The sequence below is a fragment of the Nerophis lumbriciformis genome, linkage group LG11 (genome assembly GCF_033978685.3).
Source record: "Nerophis lumbriciformis linkage group LG11, RoL_Nlum_v2.1, whole genome shotgun sequence".
In the NCBI taxonomy this organism is placed as follows: Eukaryota; Metazoa; Chordata; class Actinopteri; order Syngnathiformes; family Syngnathidae; genus Nerophis; species Nerophis lumbriciformis.
The window spans coordinates 22,706,760-22,727,915 of NC_084558.2; the positions used below are offsets into that span (position 1 = coordinate 22,706,760).

A 21,156-nucleotide genomic window follows, 5' to 3' on the forward strand; every position below is an offset into this window, starting at 1 on the left:
TATGTAAAACAAAAGTAAAACTGAACTGGCTACAAAGTCAACAAACACAGAATGCTGGACGACAGCAAAAACTTACAGCGTGTGGCGCAAAGACGACGTCCACAAAGCACATCCCGTACATGACATGACAATCAGCAATATCCCCACAAAGAAGGATAGCGTACGCACAACTTAAAGAGTCTTGATTGCGAAAACAAAGCAGGTGCGGGCAATAGCACTCAAAGGAAGGCGTGAAGCTGCTACAGGATAACACCAACAAAACAGGAAGGGTCACCAAAATAACAGCGCAAGACAGGAACTAAAGCACAACACACAGGAAACAACAACAAACTCAAAATAAGGGACGACAACCTGGTGGAGTTTCATTGTTTAACCTTTTCTGCTGGTGGTGTGCCTCCGTATTTTTTTAATGAAATAAATGTGGCTTGGCTCAAAAAAGGTTGGGCATTACATTTATGGCATTTAAAAAAGGCAATAAAAAACGTTACAGTACACATGCAGAAACCCTGATATCGCAATTATTCCCTTTATGTAAAAGTTTCATCATTTAAATTATTTGAGCTAGAAAACTTACAAAACTACAACCAAATCTTTACGTTCTCTTTCCACTCACAGGCGGACATGAAAGACATGGCTGACTTGGCAGACATGCGTCACCTCCTCATGGATCGCGTCCAGAGCGTCATGGCGACTTGCTGCGTGTTCCGCAACTCTTTAGAGCGGTACAGCTACCTGTATGTAAATGACAGGAACGAGGTCCTGCGTTACTTCCTCCGATATGGCCACATTTTGACCAGCCATGAGATGGAGATTCAAGCTGACGATGGTATCCTAGAAAGACCACCAACACTCCATGACTTTAAACAGCAGGTGGACAGGTGGGTTCTTCTTTGTTTGTGAATAATTTGTTCAGGGATGACTATATTTATAAATACTCACAATTACAATGCATGGTTATGTTTTCAATTCATAATTTTTGGAATTCATTAGCCCTTCCAGCCATAAATTTACGCAGTCTTTAGAATCTGTCCAACGACATCTATTTGGATTTTAAATGACAAAAGATCTTCTCCAAAGTCTGCCATCATAAATCTTATAACTACAAAAAAATATTTTAAGTTGATATTATTAATGAACTTTTGGAGACCAGGGTAGGATTTTCCTTTTAGTACAACCTTACATGTGAGTTTTTATTTTTATTTTGACATAGTGTCATTGGCATCAAGCAGGTGCAATTTACTATCTGCTGTTATACCTTAACTTACGAGGTTAATTGTATCACCTGTGACTGAGCTCGTAATTCAAAACACTCATATCTCAAATCAGCGTCACCCATTGATATTTGTTAAAATCAATTGAATCTGCTCTTGTCCACTAATACACCACAATTTTAATAATAATAATAATAATAATAATATACCCATCAAAAATAACAATTAACTCATAGACAAGACATATATGGTATGAAAAACAATACAATGCTATGTATTACAAACAACTACTGTAGGTTTATAAATTAATAATTTACAGCATTTACCTTGGAGAGTGACTGCGGTCCACGTTGAGATAGGTTTCACGTTCGTTGTTGAATATTCGCCTCCCTAATTACAGCGTCTGTTCAGCCTTACTGTCTCTGTCTTGGTGCAGGGAGCTCGCACAAGTAGTGCCCTCTGAATGCTGCTCCTTTATATTTGGGAAAGCAGACTTGTACAGTATGACCTTCAAGCTGCTTTGCCATAAAACACAATGTGGGGAGGCGGGGCCGGCAGACCGACGGCGCCCGCTCCAATATGGCGGCGAGGAGGCGTGGACGGCGAGCAAGTGGCGAAACGATGCGCGCCGAGAGGTGGTGGAACAAGAAGAAGCGTGGGAGGGAAACCAGTCATGTGCTCAACAAGAAGAAGAACAACAACGAGAAGAAGAAGAACAAGAAAAAGAAGAAGAAGAACAAGAGGAACAAGACAAAGAAAAAAGACAAAGAAGAAGGAAAGGACAAAGAAAAAGACAAAGAAGATGAAGGAAAAGACAAAGGAGAAGACAAAGGAAAAGACAAAGAAGACGAAGAAAAAGACAAAGGAAAAGACAAAGAAAAAGACAAAGAAACAGACAAAGGCAAACATGGTACAGAAGAAGAAAAGGATACAGAAGAAGGAGAAAAGAACACGGAAGAAGAAAAGGACAAGGAAGAAGAGAGAACAGCTGGAGAAGACCGGGGCCACAGGGGGACCGGGCCGTCCCCACTTCCCGCTCCCTCAAAATGGCGGGGGGGGGGAGTAGGCATAGCCTAGGCTTGCGTCCGGCGATGGAGGACTGTGGGGAGGCGTGGACGGCGAGCAAGCGGCAAAACGGTGCGCGCCGAGAGCGACGATGCAATTGTGACCAGGTGCGGGGATCGCGCACCTGGTCACAATCAGCTAATCCCCTCACAGTGGTTAAAAGGGCAGAAGGAAGTGGAGAGCCAGGAGTGCTGGAGGAGCGAGAGAAACAGACAGCAAGACGCAGATGAAGACGCGGCCGGCTGAAAAGCTTAAAGCAGACGGCGGGGCGAGCAGCAGAGGGAGGCGCAGCTGAAAAGCGACCCGACCTGAAGACGTCTTTATTGAAATAATAAAGAAGTCTAAACCTGCTCACAACAATGTTGTCCTTTGATGGTCCTGCGAACCCACCCGACAGCATAGGACTGTCACATTTGGCGCCCAATCGGGAAGGACCATCGGAGGCGGGGGAGGACGAGCTACTGTGGGCTCTCATGGGGGCGCTCACGCCAGCGACTCGAAGAGTCCCGCCAATAATTGAAGCTCCTGCAGGTGCTAGCGGGCCAGGCGGGGTGTGGGGGGGCGGCGAGTGGCCCCCCAAAGAAGTGGTGGAACAAGAAGAAGCATGGGAGGGAAACCAGTCATGTGCTCAACAAGAAGAAGAACAACAACTAGAAGAAGAAGAAGAACAAGAAAAAGAAGAAGAAGAAGAGGAACAAGACAAAGAAAAAGACAAAGAAGAAGGAAAGGACAAAGAAAAAGACAAAGAAGATGAAGGAAAAGACAAAGGAGAAGACAAAGGAAAAGACAAAGAAGACGAAGGAAAAGAGAAAGAAAAAGACAAAGAAAGAGACAAAGGCAAACATGGTACAGAAGAAAAGGATACAGAAGAAGGAGAAAAGAACACAGAAGAAGAAAAGGAAAGGAAGAAGAGAGAACAGCTGGAGAAGACCGGGGCCACAAGGAGACCGGGCCGTCCCCACTTCCCGCTCCCTCGAAATGGCGGGAGGGGGAGTAGGCTTAGCCTAGGCTTGCGTCCGACGATGGCGGCGAGGAGGCGTGGACGGCGAGCAAGCGGCGAAACGGTGCGCGCTGAGAGCGACGCCGCAATTGTGACCAGGTGCGGGGATTGCGCACCTGGTCACAATCAGCTAATCCCCTCGCAGTGGTTAAAAGGGCAGAAGGAGGTGGAGAGCCAGGAGTGCTGGAGGAGCGAGAGAAACAGACAGCAAGACGCAGACGAAGACGCGGCCGGCTGAAAAGCTGAAAGCAGACGGCGGGGCGAGCAGCAGAGGGATGCGCAGCTGAAAAGCGACCCGACCTGAAGACGTCTTTATTGAAATAATAAAGAAGTCTAAACCTGCTCACGACAATGTCGTCCTTTGATGGTCCTGCGAACCCACCCGACAGCATAGGACTGTCACACACACCATCAGCAGCTTCTCTATATTTGCATGGATACATGTCCGCCATTTAACGTTCTTATTGGAAAAAAAGCTGGCTCCTGCTTTAATATGGTGCCAAGTCTGCCGTCTAGCATTGCTATGAACCACACGGTCATGTTATTAGATTTTTTTTTCTTCAATTCAATAAATATCATCCAGTTCTATTTCACATGAGGTCAACACACCACCGTGTGGTTCACTCTCTCCAAGGGTGAGCTGTTCAGGAGACAAAGTAGAAAATTAATCACATTAACTGTGCTGCCCTGCGGGCGCCAACAGGCCCTGTGAGTACAGCTGTGCAATCACCTGTTCAGTTTCTTTTTCTCATCCTGGAGCGCATGAATATGTTTTCCAGATTCGTTCTTTAGGAGCAGCTTGTTGCTGCAAGTAAGGAAGAGTGCCTGCATCATCAGATTGTTTTTGGAGTTATATTTATTGTGTGGCGCTGCAGGGAGCCTATTTTCCAGTGAGGGGAAAAACGCTAACTCACATAGCTGAAATTGTTTGTTGAGGTCTTTGACCAGGTGAGTATTAAAAAGAAAAAAAAAGTACTTTCAGCCGCTGCAGCCGCAAAGTTGTATGCTTTCTGAAGCTTTACCCACACCTGTTTTTCCGCCGAGTGACTGTCTTGGCGTGCCAGACCATGTCACTGGACAGCGATGGCGACATTGTTACCCCCTCCTTAAATGCCCACTGGCCAAAGCTGTCAGCAGTCGGAGGATGAGCTGGACACGGTGCTGATGGTGGAAAGACGGCACGCGCGGGAGGGGAAGCGCCCGAAGATGATGTTTAGGCAGGTGCAGGAAATGCAACATACCCTGTAGGAGCTTGTTCATGCTCAGCGCCGTTTGGCGCTGCATTACATGAGCAGGCCTGCCTCTGATTTAGGGGATGGTTCTTCGCAGGCTGTGGAGCCTGAGCCGATGGACCCTTCGGACAGGGATGTGGTTGTGAGAGCAGCAGCACGCTTGCAGCTGGTCTGCCAAGCTCCTCCCCCTGCTGCTTCAGTGTTTAACAGAGACTCACCTCAATGCAGGTCAGACGGGCTCCCTGTACTCCCTTGTTTTGTGCTTGAAGCCGTGAGTCAGCCAACATGACATGAATGCATTATACACGTCGCTGCTGGAGTCTCGCCGTTTGCCATGACAAGACAACTCCAAAAGATATTTTTTCTCAGTTGAACATATTTTCTTTCACACTACTGGTGGCCTTAACCAGCCTTTGACTATTGAATCCCAACCTGAGGTTTTCCTCAATGAACTATGTTTTGAACCAAACTTGGTCAAATGTTTTTTGGCTTCACTTCACCTCCTGCCTGACCTTATTTGGTAAACTGTTGACCCATACTTGATATGAAATAGACTTAGACTTAGACTTCCTTTATTCAAATTTGAACTTTACAGTACAGATAAGAACGAAATTTAATTTAATTAGCTCATGGTAGTGCAGGATAAAAAAAGCAATAAGGTGCATGTATAAATAAATAAATAGGTTACTGTACAGATAAATATATTGCACTTTTTCACGTTTATGGATGTATGTTGTATTGTCTTTTTTATTCCAGCGAGTTAATCCATTTTGGGGGGAGTTGAGGGGATAATTTAATTATGATGCGTTCAAGAGTCTTACGGCCTGAGGGAAGAAGCTGTTACAGAATCTGGAGGTTCTGCTTCGGAGGCTGCGGAACCTCTTTCTAGAGTCCAGCAGTGAAAACAGTCCTTGGTGGGGGTGGAAGGAGTCGTTGCAGATTTTCTGAGCCCTGGTCAGGCAGCGGCTTTTTGCGATCTCATGGAGAGGAGGAAGAGGAGTCCTGATGATCTTTTCCGCCATCCTCACCACTCTCTGGAGAGACTTCCAGTCTGAGGCATTGCAGGCTCCAGTCCAGACAGAGATGCAGTTGGTCAGTAGGCTCTCTACAGTGCCTCTGTAGAATGTGGTGAGAATGGGGAGAGGGAGCTGTGCTCTTTTCATCCGATGCAAAAAGTGCATGCGCTGCTGAGCTCTTTTTACAAGAGCTCCGGTGTGTAGGGACCAGGTTATATTGTCAGTTATCTGCACCCCCAGGAACTTGGTGCTGCTTACTATCTCCACCGCTGTGCCGTTGATGAATAGTGGAGCGTGGCTGGACTGGTGCTTCCTGAAGTCAACGATGATCTCCTTGGTCTTGTTGACATTCAGGAGCAGTTTGTTGGTTCTGCACCAGTCAACCAGATGTTTCACCTCTTCCCTGTAGTCCATGGCGTTGTTGTCACGGATGAGGCCCACTACTGTCGTGTCGTCCACATGCTTCACAATGTGGTTAGTAGTGGACCTGGCGCAGCAGTCATGGGTCTTCAACGTAAACAGCAGCGGACTCAGGACGCAGCCCTGGGGGGAGCCGGTGCTCAGGGAGATGGCACTAGAGGTGTTGTTGCTCACACTCACAGATTGGGGTCTGTCTGTGAGGAAGTCAAGCAGCCAGTTGCATAGGGGGGTACTGAATCCAAGGGGGGGCAGTTTGCTCACCAAGTGCTGCGAGATGATGGTATTGAATGCTGAGCTGAAGTCCAGGAACAACATCTGCATGTGTGTGTCCTTTCCTACCAGATGTTCTAAGCTCAGGTGGAGTGCAGAGGAGATGGCGTCCTCTGTGGAGCGGTTAGGGCGATAAGCAAACTGGTATGGGTCGAATGTGGGGGGAAGTCTGGAGACAATATATTCCTTTACCAGCCACTCGAAGCACTTCATTATGATGGGGGTGAGTACAACGGGGCAATAATCATTGAGGGTTTTTTAGGCACTGGAATGATTGTGGCCGTCTTAAAACATGATAGGACCACAGCCTGGGTCAGCGAGATGTTGAAGATGTCTGTGAGAACCCCAGCCAGCTGGTCTGCACATCCCTTAAGCACCTTGCCTGGAATGTCATCAGGTCCCGGTGCTTTCCGGGGGTTCACTCTCCTCAGGGTTTTCCGGACATCCGCTATGTCCAGGTTGAGCGGCTGCTCATCAGGGCGAGGGATGGATTTTCTTGCCGGAGTGGTGTTAAGTGCCTCAAACCTCGCAAAGTAGTTAAGGTCATTTAGGAAGCTGATACTGTTGTCACAGGGACAGGGGGCAGCTTTATAGTCCGTGATGACCTGTATGCCCTGCCACATTCGTCTAGTGTTTATGGGGTTCTCGAAGTAGTCCTGCACTTTCTGACTGTGAGCACGCTTTGCAATCTTAATGGCACGGTTCAGGTTAGCTCTGGCTGTTTTTAATGCTACCATGTCGCCAGACTTAAAAGCCTTGTTCCGAGCCTTCAGCATTGCACATACCTCACTGTTCATCCAGGGTTTCTCGTTGGCCCCTGTGGGGATGTTCTTGATCACACTGACATCCTCCATGCACTTCTGAATTCATGCGGACACATACTCTGCATACTCCTCCACACGTGTGATGATTATCGGTGGCGGCTGCCTTGAACATGTCCCAGTCTGTGGTTTCGAAGCAGTCTTGTAATGCTTCCATTGCTCCCTCTGGCCAGGTCCTCACCTGCTTCACTGTAGCTTGCTTCCTGATCAGCAGGGGCTTGTATGCAGGAATTAGCATCACAGAATGGATGGTTACGGAACGTAACCATGGTTCTATGAATAAAGGTGGTGTTATTGTGGTTAATTTGCTACATTGTCTCCTAATCCATATGGTGGCGTGTTGACCTGTAATAATAGAACATCTTTTACGTTCCGTAACCATCCATTCTTCTTCTCAAGCACTCACTTTTTCTGCTCCCACAGTTGGAAAACAAAGTTATGTCGACTTCTAGCTATAAGCTATTTCTAGTAAGGGACACCGGATGTTTAGGGCGGATCTTACAGGGTTCATTCTGACAATCACTTTGCCCATTTGCGATGGGTGGCTCGAAACTCATATTTATGTCCACAACTTAAAGCATAACAAAAAGCCGAGACCGCTTGTATCTCAAAATACTCATGGTTTGAGGTACTCGTAAGTTCAGATACCACTGTATGTACACAACTAATATGTCCAAAAAAAGTAGTTTTTGTCCACCTCAATATCAAATCAAATCAAATCAACTTTATTTATAAAGCACATTTAAAATTTACCACAGTGGTAGCCAAAGTGCTGTACAATGAACAGGTTAAAAGATCAAACGAGTACCGAGCAAACACAACACAACACAAACAGAACACGATAAAAAATAAATAATTAAAATAGAATTAATAAAAACATAAAAACAGGATCACAGCAGGTGTATTATGGGGCGCCATTGCAGGATGGATATCACTCAGTGTTAAAAGCCATGGAATAAAAGTATGTTTTTAAGAGAGATTTAAAAACAGGAAGAGAGGAGGCTTGTCTAACACTCAGGGGTAGGTCGTTCCAGAGCTTGGGAGCAGCAACGGCGAAAGCTCTGTCACCTCTAAGCTTCAGCCTTGTGTCAGGGACCGTCAACAGCAGCTGATCGGCTGATCTTAAGGATCGGGTGGGGCAGTAAGGCTGAAGGAGGTCTGAGAGATAGGTTGGCGCGAGGTTGTTTAGACATTTAAAAACAAATAAAAGGAGTTTAAAATTGATTCGGTAACGCACAGGGAGCCAGTGAAGGGACGCTAAAATAGGGGTGATGTGCTCACGTCTGCGGGTCTGTGTTAGCAGACGAGCAGCAGAGTTCTGCACGAGCTGCAGGCGGGCGAGGGAGGCCTGGCTAATGCCTACATACAGGGCATTACAATAATCAAGACGAGTCGAGATAAAGGCGTGGATTAATTTCTCAAGATCATGTCTTGATAGAAGCGGTTTCACTTTCGCTATTTGGCGTAATTGATAAAAGCTTTTTTGAACGACGCTGCTGATTTGTTTTTCGAATTTAAAATCTGAGTCAAACTTTACCCCCAGGTTTGTGACAGAGTCGCTGAGATACGGGGTCAGAGTGCCGAATATAGCTAATTATAACATGAAGAAACATCAAGGGCATCAAAGGGGAAAAGTCAGGCCTGTAGGCCTTTTAAATGCTTTTGTCCGCGTAAGTTGTCCTTGTGGTGGCTGAGTTTACTTACCTTTTCCATCTCTCCCTCAGAAACCAAATGGCCTGTAATGTCTAACTAATTGAACATTTTGAAACGGACTGGCCACAAATGAGAAGATTGTTTCATTGTCTGCAGATATTTTGGTTTGCAAGCGGAGCCTTCTCCTTTCGTCCTGTACTAACAGCTAATCCAAATGTAACGGCAATAAGATGGAAACACGGCGAATATTACTGATCACAAGCCTGATTTTACTTGACCAAACTACACCACTTAAAGACTCATGTGCAGTAATTCTGCACTTTTGACGTAAATTGAAAGGGAGTGTAAGTGACTGCCTCATAATGCTGTGCCACCCTCTTCTCTGAATATGGATATGACTCAGAAGTGCATTTAATAATTACACCGAACAAAAGTAATGCGCTTAAAATTTAAGATGAATGACGATGGTGTACTGTCCATTATGAGCCCTGTCGATTCACCTTGAGTCCTATTCATTAAGTTTGGTTATATATTCTTTTTTCACAATTATATTTGTCTAACTTACCCTGGTTGAGGCTAGAATAAGTTGTGAGAAAGCCAAAGATAATAAGACAGAAATAATTTTCTGGTTAAACTGAGCTCTGTGGGGCACGGAAACATACTATGGTGTTATGCGTGCCATGCGGTTGATCTTCTACGATGTGCTGAAAAAAACAACCTTGAAAAATCTAAACATGCCGGAGTGAAACCCTTCATTCAGCTGTGATGTTTGCTGAAGTCCCGTGCGATATGCCTGGTGGTGTCATGTATGCTCATATCTCCACAGGGTATAACCTAAAGGGGGTTGGATTTGGGATATTCAGCTGTATTCATATTCCAAATTATTAATTAATTTACAAGCTAAGAATTTAAACTGAATACTGTTAGGTTAGAAAAACATGCACATAAATCATGTACTCATTTACACAGGAAAACAGAAAATATGTCCAAAATTGAAATGCATTTTTTTTGTGATTTAGGTATGAGAAGATCTATGAAGAATTGCAGAGTCTGGAGCCAGTAAATGTCTTTCATTGCTGGATGCGGGTAGACGGGCGTGGCATGAAGGTGGCCTTGCTCAACATCGTCAAGAAATGGAGCTTCATGTTCAAACAACACCTCATTGACCATGTAATTAACAGGTGGAGTATAATTTAATATACAGCATTATATTTCTTCAAAATTGTTTTGTTCACTCGCTGATGTTTTCTGATTACTTTCTCATTTGTCTGTTGGACAGTGTGATAAAATACAAAGTGAACATGTCTCAAAGTGAACATTGTAGACTAAGTGACTGTTTTATTATGTTCGTAGTTTGTGTTCCTTGTTTAGCACTTTGCAACACTGCGGTTTGCTGGATCTGCTTATCAAACAGCTTCTAAAAACTTGTAGCTCATCCTCCTTATATTCAGGCTCCAAAATATATGGTTCCGGATCATCCTTTGTGCCAAAGTAGTCATCGTTGGCTCTCATGAAGTCTGCCATGGTTCGCAGTAGTTGTGGTTGAAATACAGGCATGCGAAATTTCCGCGGAAAACATTTTTTGAACGCTCTCCTCACCCGAAAGTAGTAGTACTCTAGACTAAACGCTGCACTTGGTTGCAGGACACGTTAATATGATTAGCAGCAAAGTAAACCGCCGTCAACTTTGTGGCTTAGAGAGCAAACAGAGGCGACAACAAGTAAGCTTGCTAGATGGTTGTTTCGGTGCTCCAAAATAAATAGAAGAAAACAAGTTAAGACCATGATTGAGAGCACCGAAACAAGCTTGCTAGTTAGCCAACCGTCTAACTAGCTTACTTGTTGTCGTTGTCGTTCAATCTCCAAGCCACAACTTTGGCGGCTTTCCACTTTGCTGCTAATCATATTTGGATAATTACAATCCAAACACCTACTCAGTGGCCTAGTGGTTAGAGTGTCCGCCCTGAGATCGGTAGGTTGTGAGTTCAAATCCCGGCCGAGTCATACCAAAGACTATAAAAATGGGACCCATTACCTCCCTGCTTGGCACTCAGCATCAAGGGATGGAATTGGGGGTTAAATCACCAAAAATGATTCCCGGGCGCGGCCACCGCTGCTGCCCACTGCTCCCCTCACCTCCCAGGGGGTGATCAAGGGTGATGGGTCAAATGCAGAGAATAATTTCGCCACACCTAGTGTGTGTGTGACAATCATTGGTACTTTTTAACTTTAACAATCCAAACACTGTTAGTTCCGAACCAGTTGTAGTTCTAGAGCAGTGGTTCTTAACCTTGTTGGAGGTACCGAACCCCACCAGTTTCATATGCGCATTCACCAAACACTTCTTTAGTGAAAAATATATATATATATATATATTTTTTTTTTTTCAAATTCAAGACAAAGTCATATGTTTTTGGTAACACTTTAGTATGGGGAACATATTCTAAGTAACAAAGACTTAATTTAGAGTTATTTGGTTAGGGTTAGGGTTAGAGGGTTAGGGCCAGGGTTAGAGGGTTAGAGTTATAATAAGGCCATGCCGAATAAGGCATTAATAAGTACTTAATAATGACTAGTTAAGAGCCAATATGTTACTAATTTGCATGTTAATAAGCAACTAATTAATGGTGAATATGTTCCCCATACTAAAGTGTTACCATGTTTTTTTACTGCTGCACAAAATGAACCGTGCATGAACATCACCTTGTTCAAAGAACAAACCAACACAGTGCATAAACTCACAACAAATTACACACCTGCAAATCAGTCTGACTTCTGCTGTTGCCGTATCCGTAATACGCCGATAGGGAGAAGTTTTTATTTACACGATGAGTCGGGTGTGTCTTGACCTCCGCCGAACCCCTGAGCCCGACTCACCGAACCCCTAGGGTTCGATCGAACCCAGGTTAAGAACCACTGTTCTAGAGTATTTATTAGTAGTCAGCGAGAAGGTATATTTTTGGTGTAACGAATTGTAAACAGTGGTCACGACACCGGGAGTATTTTACCCGAGAGTTTGAGTTCTTTGCATGCATGTTCCATCCCATCCATTTTCTACCGCTTGTCCCTTACGGGGTCGCGGGGGGTGCTGTAGCCTATCCCAGCTGCACACGGGCGGAAGGCGGGGTACACCCAGGACAAGTCGTCACCTTATCACAGGGCCAACACAGACAGACAGACATTAACACTCACATTCACACACTAGGGCCAATTTAGTGTTGCCAATCAACCTATCCCTATGTTATAGAATTAATTGTACGTTACATTTTCAATGATAATAATGTTAGTAAATTATCTACTAAAAAAAATTATAAAAATACTTTTGTACATTACATGGGACAGCCAAAAAAGGTTGGTAGATGAGAATAAATAGAAAGGTAAAAAAAATATGTAGAAATGCACCCAATTGCAGGAAATGTAGTTTTGATTTTCAAAATTGTCTTTCGGGGTTTGCGTGGCAGAACTTTGTGCTGGTAGAAATGTTCTTCTTCTTTTATAAATGTTCCTCTTTTTTTTATGAATGTTCCTCTTTTTTTCCTCAAAGGGTGCTCACATCTCTTTATAGTAAATGTTGTGATGTGTCATATATGATATACAGCATATGTTGAAATACAGCATGCATATAAAATGTTGATGGAGGTTTTTGGATGTGTTTTAGAACGCTTTATAGGCAGAATACAGCAACTGCCACAGCCTCCAGTAACTCTTGCTAGCGTTTATTTACAAGTTGGAATGCATATAAAAAAATAAAATAACATCTGTCCTTATTCACATAAGAATTGTGAATGATGGACATAATTCCCAAAAAAATGCAGTTCTCCTTTAAGACCTCAAAAGTCTACACAGGTGAAGCAATTCTGTTTCTAAAAAGTACCGGAATATTGATCTTGCTTTCTTCAAACTGATGAAATTGAGCATTAACTGATTGTAATATTTTTTTGTAGTCTGTCAGATCTTGAGAATTTCATCATCATGGCTGAGACTGGTCTGAGCCAACAAGTGGACAAAGGGGACTACAATACACTGGTGGGAGTGATCGGACACCTTCTGGCAGTCAAGGAGAGACAGCACAGTGCAGACATGATGTTTGAACCACTGCAGCAAACTATTGCTTTGCTAAAGGACTATGAACAGGAAGTGCCTAATGTTGTACACAAACAGTTAGAAGTGAGAAGCCATTGTTCAGTCAACATCTCTCTGTGTTTTCGCTTTTATAAAGCAATTAATTATTCATTCATCCTTGTCGCCCATCCATTTTTGTCCCTTTTCTTTAGGAATTGCCAGAAAAGTGGACCAATGTGAAAAAGAATGCTATGCTTGTCAAACAGCAGGTGGCCCCGCTGCAAGCCATTGAAGTGGCAAATTTACGTAGAAAGTGTGCTTCATTCGAGGTGACGCAACACACCTTCAAGGAACATTTTCGCAACAATGCGCCCTTCAGGTAACAATGCTTTTGTAACGATTAAGTATCTTGCATACAGTATATTGGGGGAAATTATTGTTTGATGCCTTGCTGATTTTATAAGGTGACAAAGATTAACAGTCCATAATTTACAGGAGGTCCCTTTGTCTACAGACGAGTTGTTTTTCTTTGATGGCAGTAAGATATGTTTTAGTGTAAGTCAGACCTCATAACTAAAATATAGTTAAACTAGAAAAGCACCTGGAGAGTGCAGACCTCCGCCAGGCCCTGTCTCCAAAGAGTAAAACAAAGTCCTGAATCCAGATGGTGATCCAGGGCAGACCTGAAACGTAATGAATGGCCTGATCCTTATCCCTGATATTTTCTGAAAGGTAAACAAAAATCTGTCCATACATTTTTTGAACCACCCATAGCAGAATGAAAGAAAAGGAGTGAAGCCTTTTGTCAGTCATCCACTGTTTTTGTCTCTGTGAGTGTAGGCACAGCAGCATACTTGCACGCAGAGAAGTTGAAGTTTGTAGCGTAAACGTAAGGTAACATAGTAGATGACTTGGTTCTTGTCCATTTTGGTTATTTCCTGAAAGGTAGATAAAAATTTGCTAACAAACTTTTCAGCTATCTATCATGCAATGAAAGAAATGGAGTGAACACTTTTGTCAGTCATCCACTATTTTTGTCTTTGCACACACACACACACACACACACACACACACACACACACACACACACACACACACACACACACACACACACACACACACACACACACACACACGTAGAAGCATCAATGTAAGGTAACGTATTAGAAATGATCCAGATCGAGCCCAAATTAAAATCAGTCCTTATTCCCTCTTAAATATTTCCTGAAAGTTTCATTAAAATCTGCGGTACCTTTTTTTTATTTTGCTAATCAACAGTCAGACAGACAAATCAATGGCAATGATTACGATTCATCCTCCTCCTGGGGCCAAATTGGCCATCTTCTTTGTAGCCATAGTTGAGGGAACCCTGGGTTGCTTCCTCCAGCATTTTGTATGCCTTGTTTTCACTTTCACTTTTGCCTATGGACTTGTGCCGTCTTCTCCGGCGCGCCTTTCGTGGCCGTTGGTGGTGGAGGATTTCCTTTTGCGCGGCAGCTCTGTGTCCTTTTTCGATGTCAGGGTCAATCAATCACTTTTGGCTTTGCAGATGCGTTGAGTGCATTTCGCCGTCTTGTTGAAGATGTGTTACGCGCTATTGATTGTGATTGTGTGAGTGTATTTGATTTAATGTTAACAATTTCGTTGGTCCACCGTGACCCGATGGCAATTTATTTGTCTGATATGACAAGGCTAAATTTATTGCCGGCATGTAAAGCTTGTAATCCCGTAAAAAAAATTGCGATAAATTAGCCCAAGCATTGTATAAAGCGCAGGATTGAAAGCGTGAATACAAGAATTAATACAGTAATTAAGTCACTCAGATTGAACACAGAACACATAACAGACATATAAAATACAGTGATACAAATATTAAATATAAGTATGAAATGAAACCGTAATAGAAGATATTTTTATTCTAATGGTTGTTTTGCACACTGGAAGGGGCGTTGCAATAGGGGGAGCGATAGGCTTACTACCATGAGAATGTCCCAATTTTGACAACCCTACGTTGTACATTTCATAGGAGCAGATCTGTTCACATGTTTAAGGATACCATCTTTATCCGTCATAATGGTTGCAACATTTCAGTGCTGCTGCATGTAGTCGATGTTGATGCGTTTCTCCACTTTTTAGACAATTTTTGTCTAATTTCACTTTACTTTCCACTTTTACTGTACTTTTATTTGATACACTGCCATCAGAAGAGTCTGTCTAACGCTTGGGTAATATAATACAAGAAAAAAGGTAACCAAAAAGAATGAAAGCGATATTGTCCTTTTTCAGTGTAGTGCCGCGCAACTACGTATTCTTCCACCTATCCTTAAACCTCAGTAAAACTAAAATAATGCTATTCGGTAACAGTAGAAGGGAAAGTCAAACACAAATACAAATAGACAAAATATAAAATAAAAAGAGTAAAATAAAACACATTTCTAGGTATAATGATTGATGTTAAAATGAACCGGAAATCTCATTTAAAAATATACAACATAAGGTGGCAAGAAACACCTCAATAATGAATAAAGCTAAATAAGTATTGGACCAGAAATCACTTCATATTCTCTACTGCTCACTAGTGTTACCATATCTGAGTTATTGTGCAGAAATATGGAGAAATAACTACAAAGGTATGCTTCATTAACTAACCGTGTAAAAAAAAAGATCAGTTCGAATAATACATAATGTTGGATATAGAGAACATTCAAACCCTTTATTTGTTGAATCGAAAATAAAGGGTTTGAATTCACTATATCATTCTATGATATAGTGAATTTGCAAACAGCTAAAATTATGCACAAAGCAAATTATAACCTGCTACCCAGAAATTTACGAAAATTCTTCTCAACAAAAGAGGGGACATGTAACCTTAGAGAAAAATCTAATTTAAAACATTTGTATGCACGTACAACACTTAAGTCCTTTAGGATATCAGTATGTGGAATTAAATTATGGAATGTATTAAGTAAAGAAATAAAACAGTGTACTAACTGCTATGTAAAGGAAAAGGAATAGGATTAAATAAACTCTGCTTCTTTCTACTCCTTTGCGAAAATGTTGAAAAGAGAAACTGGAAATTGTGATGTATCATATTGTATGCATGCATGTTTGAAAAACACTCAAAACTCAACTCAACTCAACCTAGTGCATGTACAGTAACTGGTTATAATTCTATAGCTTTACACTAATGCCATAATTTATGAGAGTGCGTCATAACAGAAAACCTCTGCAATACAGAACATTGTTACACAAGCACTGCCTGTAAAATGAAATGTATTTATTTATTCTATCCATCCATTAAATAATAATACTTTTGGAATATGCTGAGAGCCAATAAAAACATATCTTTGGAACAATAACCACACCCGGGCTACCCTTTAAACACCCCTGCACCATGTAATCGATAGGGATTTGGAAATGTTTTGGTCTTTGAACAGTTGTCGTCACCTTTTGCTGTGTTCTCACTCATAATGGCTGTTGTCTTGAGGCACAAATCTGACAAGGATAAGTGGCTCTTACAATAATGAGAATGTATCTGTAGGCCGAGACGATTAGTCATAATATCTAATTGGCACATTAGTTATGTGTGCAATTGGTCTCCTAATAGCACGGTGATTACATTCTGTTTACATCTTGGAAGTGTTTTTTTTTTTATTTTGCAATTTGCGATGAGGAAACTGGTCTTAAACGATTCAAGTCCAGAAGCCATATGCAGGTTTTCATTACCAAAGCTAGGCTAATGTAAAATATGTTTACATTCATCCAGATTTGACAGCAAGAATCCACACCAGATGTTGGATTCATTCCATGGTCAGATCCAAGAACAGGAGGCAGTGATGACCTCCCTGGTGGAGTCTGCTGTCTTGTTTGAAGTCACAGTCTCTGAGTACAAACAGCTCCAACAATGCAGGTGAAGACGCACGCTAAATGTGACACCAACAAATGAATGATCGAAATCACTTGGTGTGCGCACTTGGATTCACTCTATATCCTGTCATTCATCCCCGAGGCGTGAGATAGGCCTGCTGAAGGCCCTGTGGGACATGATCACTGTGGTGGAATCCTGCATGGTGGCATGGAAAATGACCCCCTGGAGAGAAATTAATGTGGAGGACATGGAGCTTCAGTGCAAATGCTTCTCCAAAGATATTCGGGGACTTGATAAGGAGGTGAGGCACGGCGAATGTGTGGATAATTAGAAGGGAATATATGTTAATTATATTCTATATTGTCTAAATTATATTATACATATTTTATTAGATAGGTTTTTTTCATGTGACAACACTAAAGAAATAATTTGATACAATGTAAACGAGTCAGTAGGGGTGTCAAAAATTTTTATTTTCCTTTGTAACGATTCTTAATCGATTCAAAAGATCAATTAAAAAATAAATAAATACATTATTTTATTTTTCTTTAAATATGTCCTGTCTGGCCACTCAGGTCAAATCATAGTGTTGATGTAGTTAAAGTTAAAGTTAAAGTACCAATGATTGTCACGCACACACAAGGTGTGGTGAAATTTGTCCTCTGCATTTGACCCATCCCCCTGGGAGGTGAGGGGAGCAGTGGGCTGCAGCAGTGGCCGCGCCCGGGAATCATGTAGATTATCATGTCTGCTGCACAGACTTATTTTAGAAGAGAGAAGTGGGGGATACTTCTCTTGTTGCCTTATTTGTATTTGACTTTATTAAATGTTTGAGTAGAATTATATTGAACAAAACCAAATGTTTTAAAAGTAATATACACATTTATCAAAGCTGTTATCCATTTTACGAAGGAATGTAGTTAATCATAGAACTGGCACCCAAATATATTTTAAAAAAGTATTCATTTTGAATAAAGAATTCATTCTGAATCTCATTGCTACCCCCAAGAATCGAATCGAATCAAATCGTGTAGTGCCCATAGATCCTACTAGTCAATGTAGAGCTTGTCTAACAGTGTAAGTTTACTGTCCCCTCCACATAATTGCACTTACCGCTTTCAATGTCATAAAACATGCATGCAAAAAAGTGAGTACACACCCAAAGTAAAAATGTCCAAATGTATCATTTTTCCTTTGACAACATAACCTCTCTGGATAAGTCACTCATTTTTGTTTGATAAGCAATAGAATTAGCAAATAAGCTCTGCGAATACAAAATAGAGCAGCCTCAATAGGGATAAATGAAAACTACCGTATTTTCCACACTATAAGGCGCACCTAAAAACCTCCAATTTCCTCAAAAGCTGACAGTACGCCTTATAATCCGGTGCGCCTTATATATGGACCAATATTGAGCCACAACAGGTCTCCCAACTACGGGATGCATAACGTAACCCCAGCCTCTACGGTAGCGTCTATTCTATGCGCCTTATAATGCGGTGCGCCTTATATATGAACAAAGTTTTAAAATAGGCCATTCATTGAAGGTGCGCCTTATAATCCGGTGCGCCTTATAGTGCGGACAATACAGTACGGTAAGCTCAATAGCCTTCTGATGGACTTTTCTAGGTTCGAGGGTGGGAAGCCTTCACAGGTTTGGACAGCAGGGTGAAAAACCTCCTCATTTCCCTGCGGGTCGTGGCAGAGCTCCAGAACCCAGCAATACGGCCGAGACACTGGCATCAGCTAATGGCTGCTACTGGAGTCCGTTTCACCATGGATCAGGTTTGCAATTAATCCATTGATGCGATGACGGAGGAGTACACATATACAAAAGTTATTTCATTCATGTGTAGATAATGAACAGTGCATATGGTTGTATTTTTAATACTTAGCAGTTGTGTGGAGCTTCATATGAGCCAATAATTACGTTTACGACATACACATCAGGCATTCGTCATTTGTTTTCTTCTCCAGCTTGCAGCAATATTTAGTACTTATGTTGTACTAAATTGTTCCATATACTTTCTCTCATATGGTTTGTTTTGACTCAGATATAAAAAAATACTTTAAAATGTACCCACTTTTAAACCACCATAGGATGAAATAGGCGACAGCTTCATATGCAGTGAATTACTGAAACCCTTCAATCAATCAATCAATCAATGTTTATTTATATAGCCCTAAATCACAAGTGTTTCAAAGGGCTGCACAAGCCACAACGACATCCTCGGTACAGAGCCCAAATAAGGGCAAGGAAAAACTCACCCCAGTGGGACGTTGATGTGAATGACTATGAGAAACCTTGGAGAGGACCGCATATGTGGGTCCCCCCCCCCCCCAGGGGAGACCGAATGCAATGGATGTCGAGTGGGTCTGACATAATATTGTGAGAGTCCAGTCCATAGTGGATCCAACATAATAGTAAGAGTCCAGTCCATAGTGGAAACCCTTGAAACTGGGAAGTACATGCATGACCCAAACACTACATTTAACTACTACAGTATGAGTTAGACATGCATTTGATGACACTAGCTGGTATAAAACCGACTTGTATTATGCATATTTGTCTTGGTAGGACACTAAATTGCATCAAGGTGGAGTGTGGAGGTTGTGCGAACTGGCACTCCAACCTGATACCTGTAAAATGCACACAGGTGACCATTACCACTACAGGCACACACATTTTTCTAGTAAAACTCACAAATTGCACCCTGTGAATGGGGAGTGCAATTGGCGCCACAAAACCATGCGGGTCCTCGGGCTACTAGAGTTTTGGAACCTTCCAGTCTCCAACGGTAGTTGTCTTACAGATGAAAACATCGCCAGTCGGGCTGGCTATAAGCTATAAGCCCTCGACTGTAATGGAGTCATCCAGCAGCTCACTGTAAGCACCCTAACCAGATCCAGCACGTTTCCACTCCCAATTGTTCCGTTGGAGAAGGCGGGTGCCCAAAGTGCGTGGATCTGAGGCTGGCAACCTGTGATCCACCCTACGCAAATTCATGCAAAGGCTATCTGTGGCAGAACAACGAGCATCGATTTCCGTACCCCCCATGAAAGTCCTGTGGCGATGGTATTCTGGATGACGGGGACAGGCTTGGTCAGCTGGAAGTCCCTCGTCTGTAGATACACATGGGCGGCGCTTGCGTGTAGGTCATTCTAGCCACGAAGTTGTGGTGATGTGGTTGTAACTCGTAGAGATCGACCGATATGTTTTTTTAGGGCTGATACAGATTATCAGTAGGCCGATAACCGATATTTGGAGCCAATATTAATTTTCAATAAAAGTTAACTAAACAATGGTGTACATCAGTAAACAACTGGATCAGGCTTTAAGTTGTTGTTTTTAAATTTTTTTAAGAAACATCAGACCAGTAGCAACATGATATTATACTGAACAAAAATATAAACGCATCACTTTTTTTTTTTGGTCCCATTTTTCATGAGATCTAAAACTTTTACTATATGCACAAAATACCTATTCCTCTCAAATATTGTTCACATTATTGTAAGTGAGCATTTCTTCTTTGCCAAGATAATCCGTCCCACCTCACAGGTGTGGCATATCAAGATGCTGATTAAACAGCATGATTATTGCACAGGTGTGACCTAGGCTGTCTACAATAAAAGGCCACCATTTGCCTCACGCAGTGCAACACATCTCCTTGGCATAGAGTTGATCAGGTTGTTGATTGTGGGCTGTGGAATGTTGGTCTACTCCTCTTCAATGGCTTTGCCAAGTTGCTGCATATTGGCCGGAACTGGAACACACTGTCTTAAACGCCGACCCACAGCATCCCAAACATGCTCATAAAAAGAAGAATTATTTACTTTTTAATTTTCTTCTTTAAATTGAAAAAAAAAAATAGTTTTTTTGCTTTTCAATTTCCATTTATTAAAATAAAATTAAGTGACCAAAACATACACTGACCCCCACAAACAGCTTATGGGTCTACAAAGCACACAAATTAGTCGCTTTAGGAAATTACTCCTAATCTCAACTCATTATGTAGACAAAAGACAACGGTGACAGAAACAGTATCTTCCATTCAAACTTCTCTGTCGCAATGAGCAAAATCAAAAAGCTATCAAAATACTTCAGGGACAAGATGAAAATACAAAATAATAGTCAATGGTCTTTGCTCTGGAGCTCCATTCAATATTTCACCTGTTGAGGTAAGGATGATTGTGAGAAAGGTGAGGGACCAGTCCAAAATTACTTAGGAGGATATGGATATTGATGTCAAGGGAGTTGGGACTAGAAATTGTCACCAAGAAGCACATTGAGATCCTATGTTTGCCCGCAAGGTCCCCCTGCTCAAGAAGACACATCTACAGGCCCGTCTGAATTTTGCAAACGAACACCTGAGTGACACAAACTAGTCTAACCTGTAGGCTGTCTTACATCACATTCGTTGGATGTACATTTGTTGTTTTCTATTTGCACTTTTTTCTCTTTACAGTCCTTCTTGAAGTTTGTGTTTCTTTTGGAATACATAAAAAAGCCACAATAAATAGAAGAAAAAACAAAACAC

The 21,156-nt window shown here is 42.2% G+C and overlaps 1 protein-coding gene across 1 annotated transcript; it reads left to right on the top strand.

Annotated features, from left to right (window-relative positions):
• Positions 1 to 621: 621 nt before the first annotated feature.
• On the top strand, positions 622 to 21,004 carry LOC140679136 (dynein beta chain, ciliary-like). The gene is made up of 8 exons (XM_072914050.1): positions 622 to 878; positions 9,708 to 9,869; positions 12,633 to 12,855; positions 12,963 to 13,129; positions 16,517 to 16,660; positions 16,760 to 16,919; positions 18,248 to 18,403; positions 20,930 to 21,004. The coding sequence occupies exons 1-8, from the start codon at positions 622 to 624 to the stop codon at positions 21,002 to 21,004; spliced, it is 1,344 nt and encodes a 447-aa protein (XP_072770151.1).
• Positions 21,005 to 21,156: the final 152 nt, after the last annotated feature.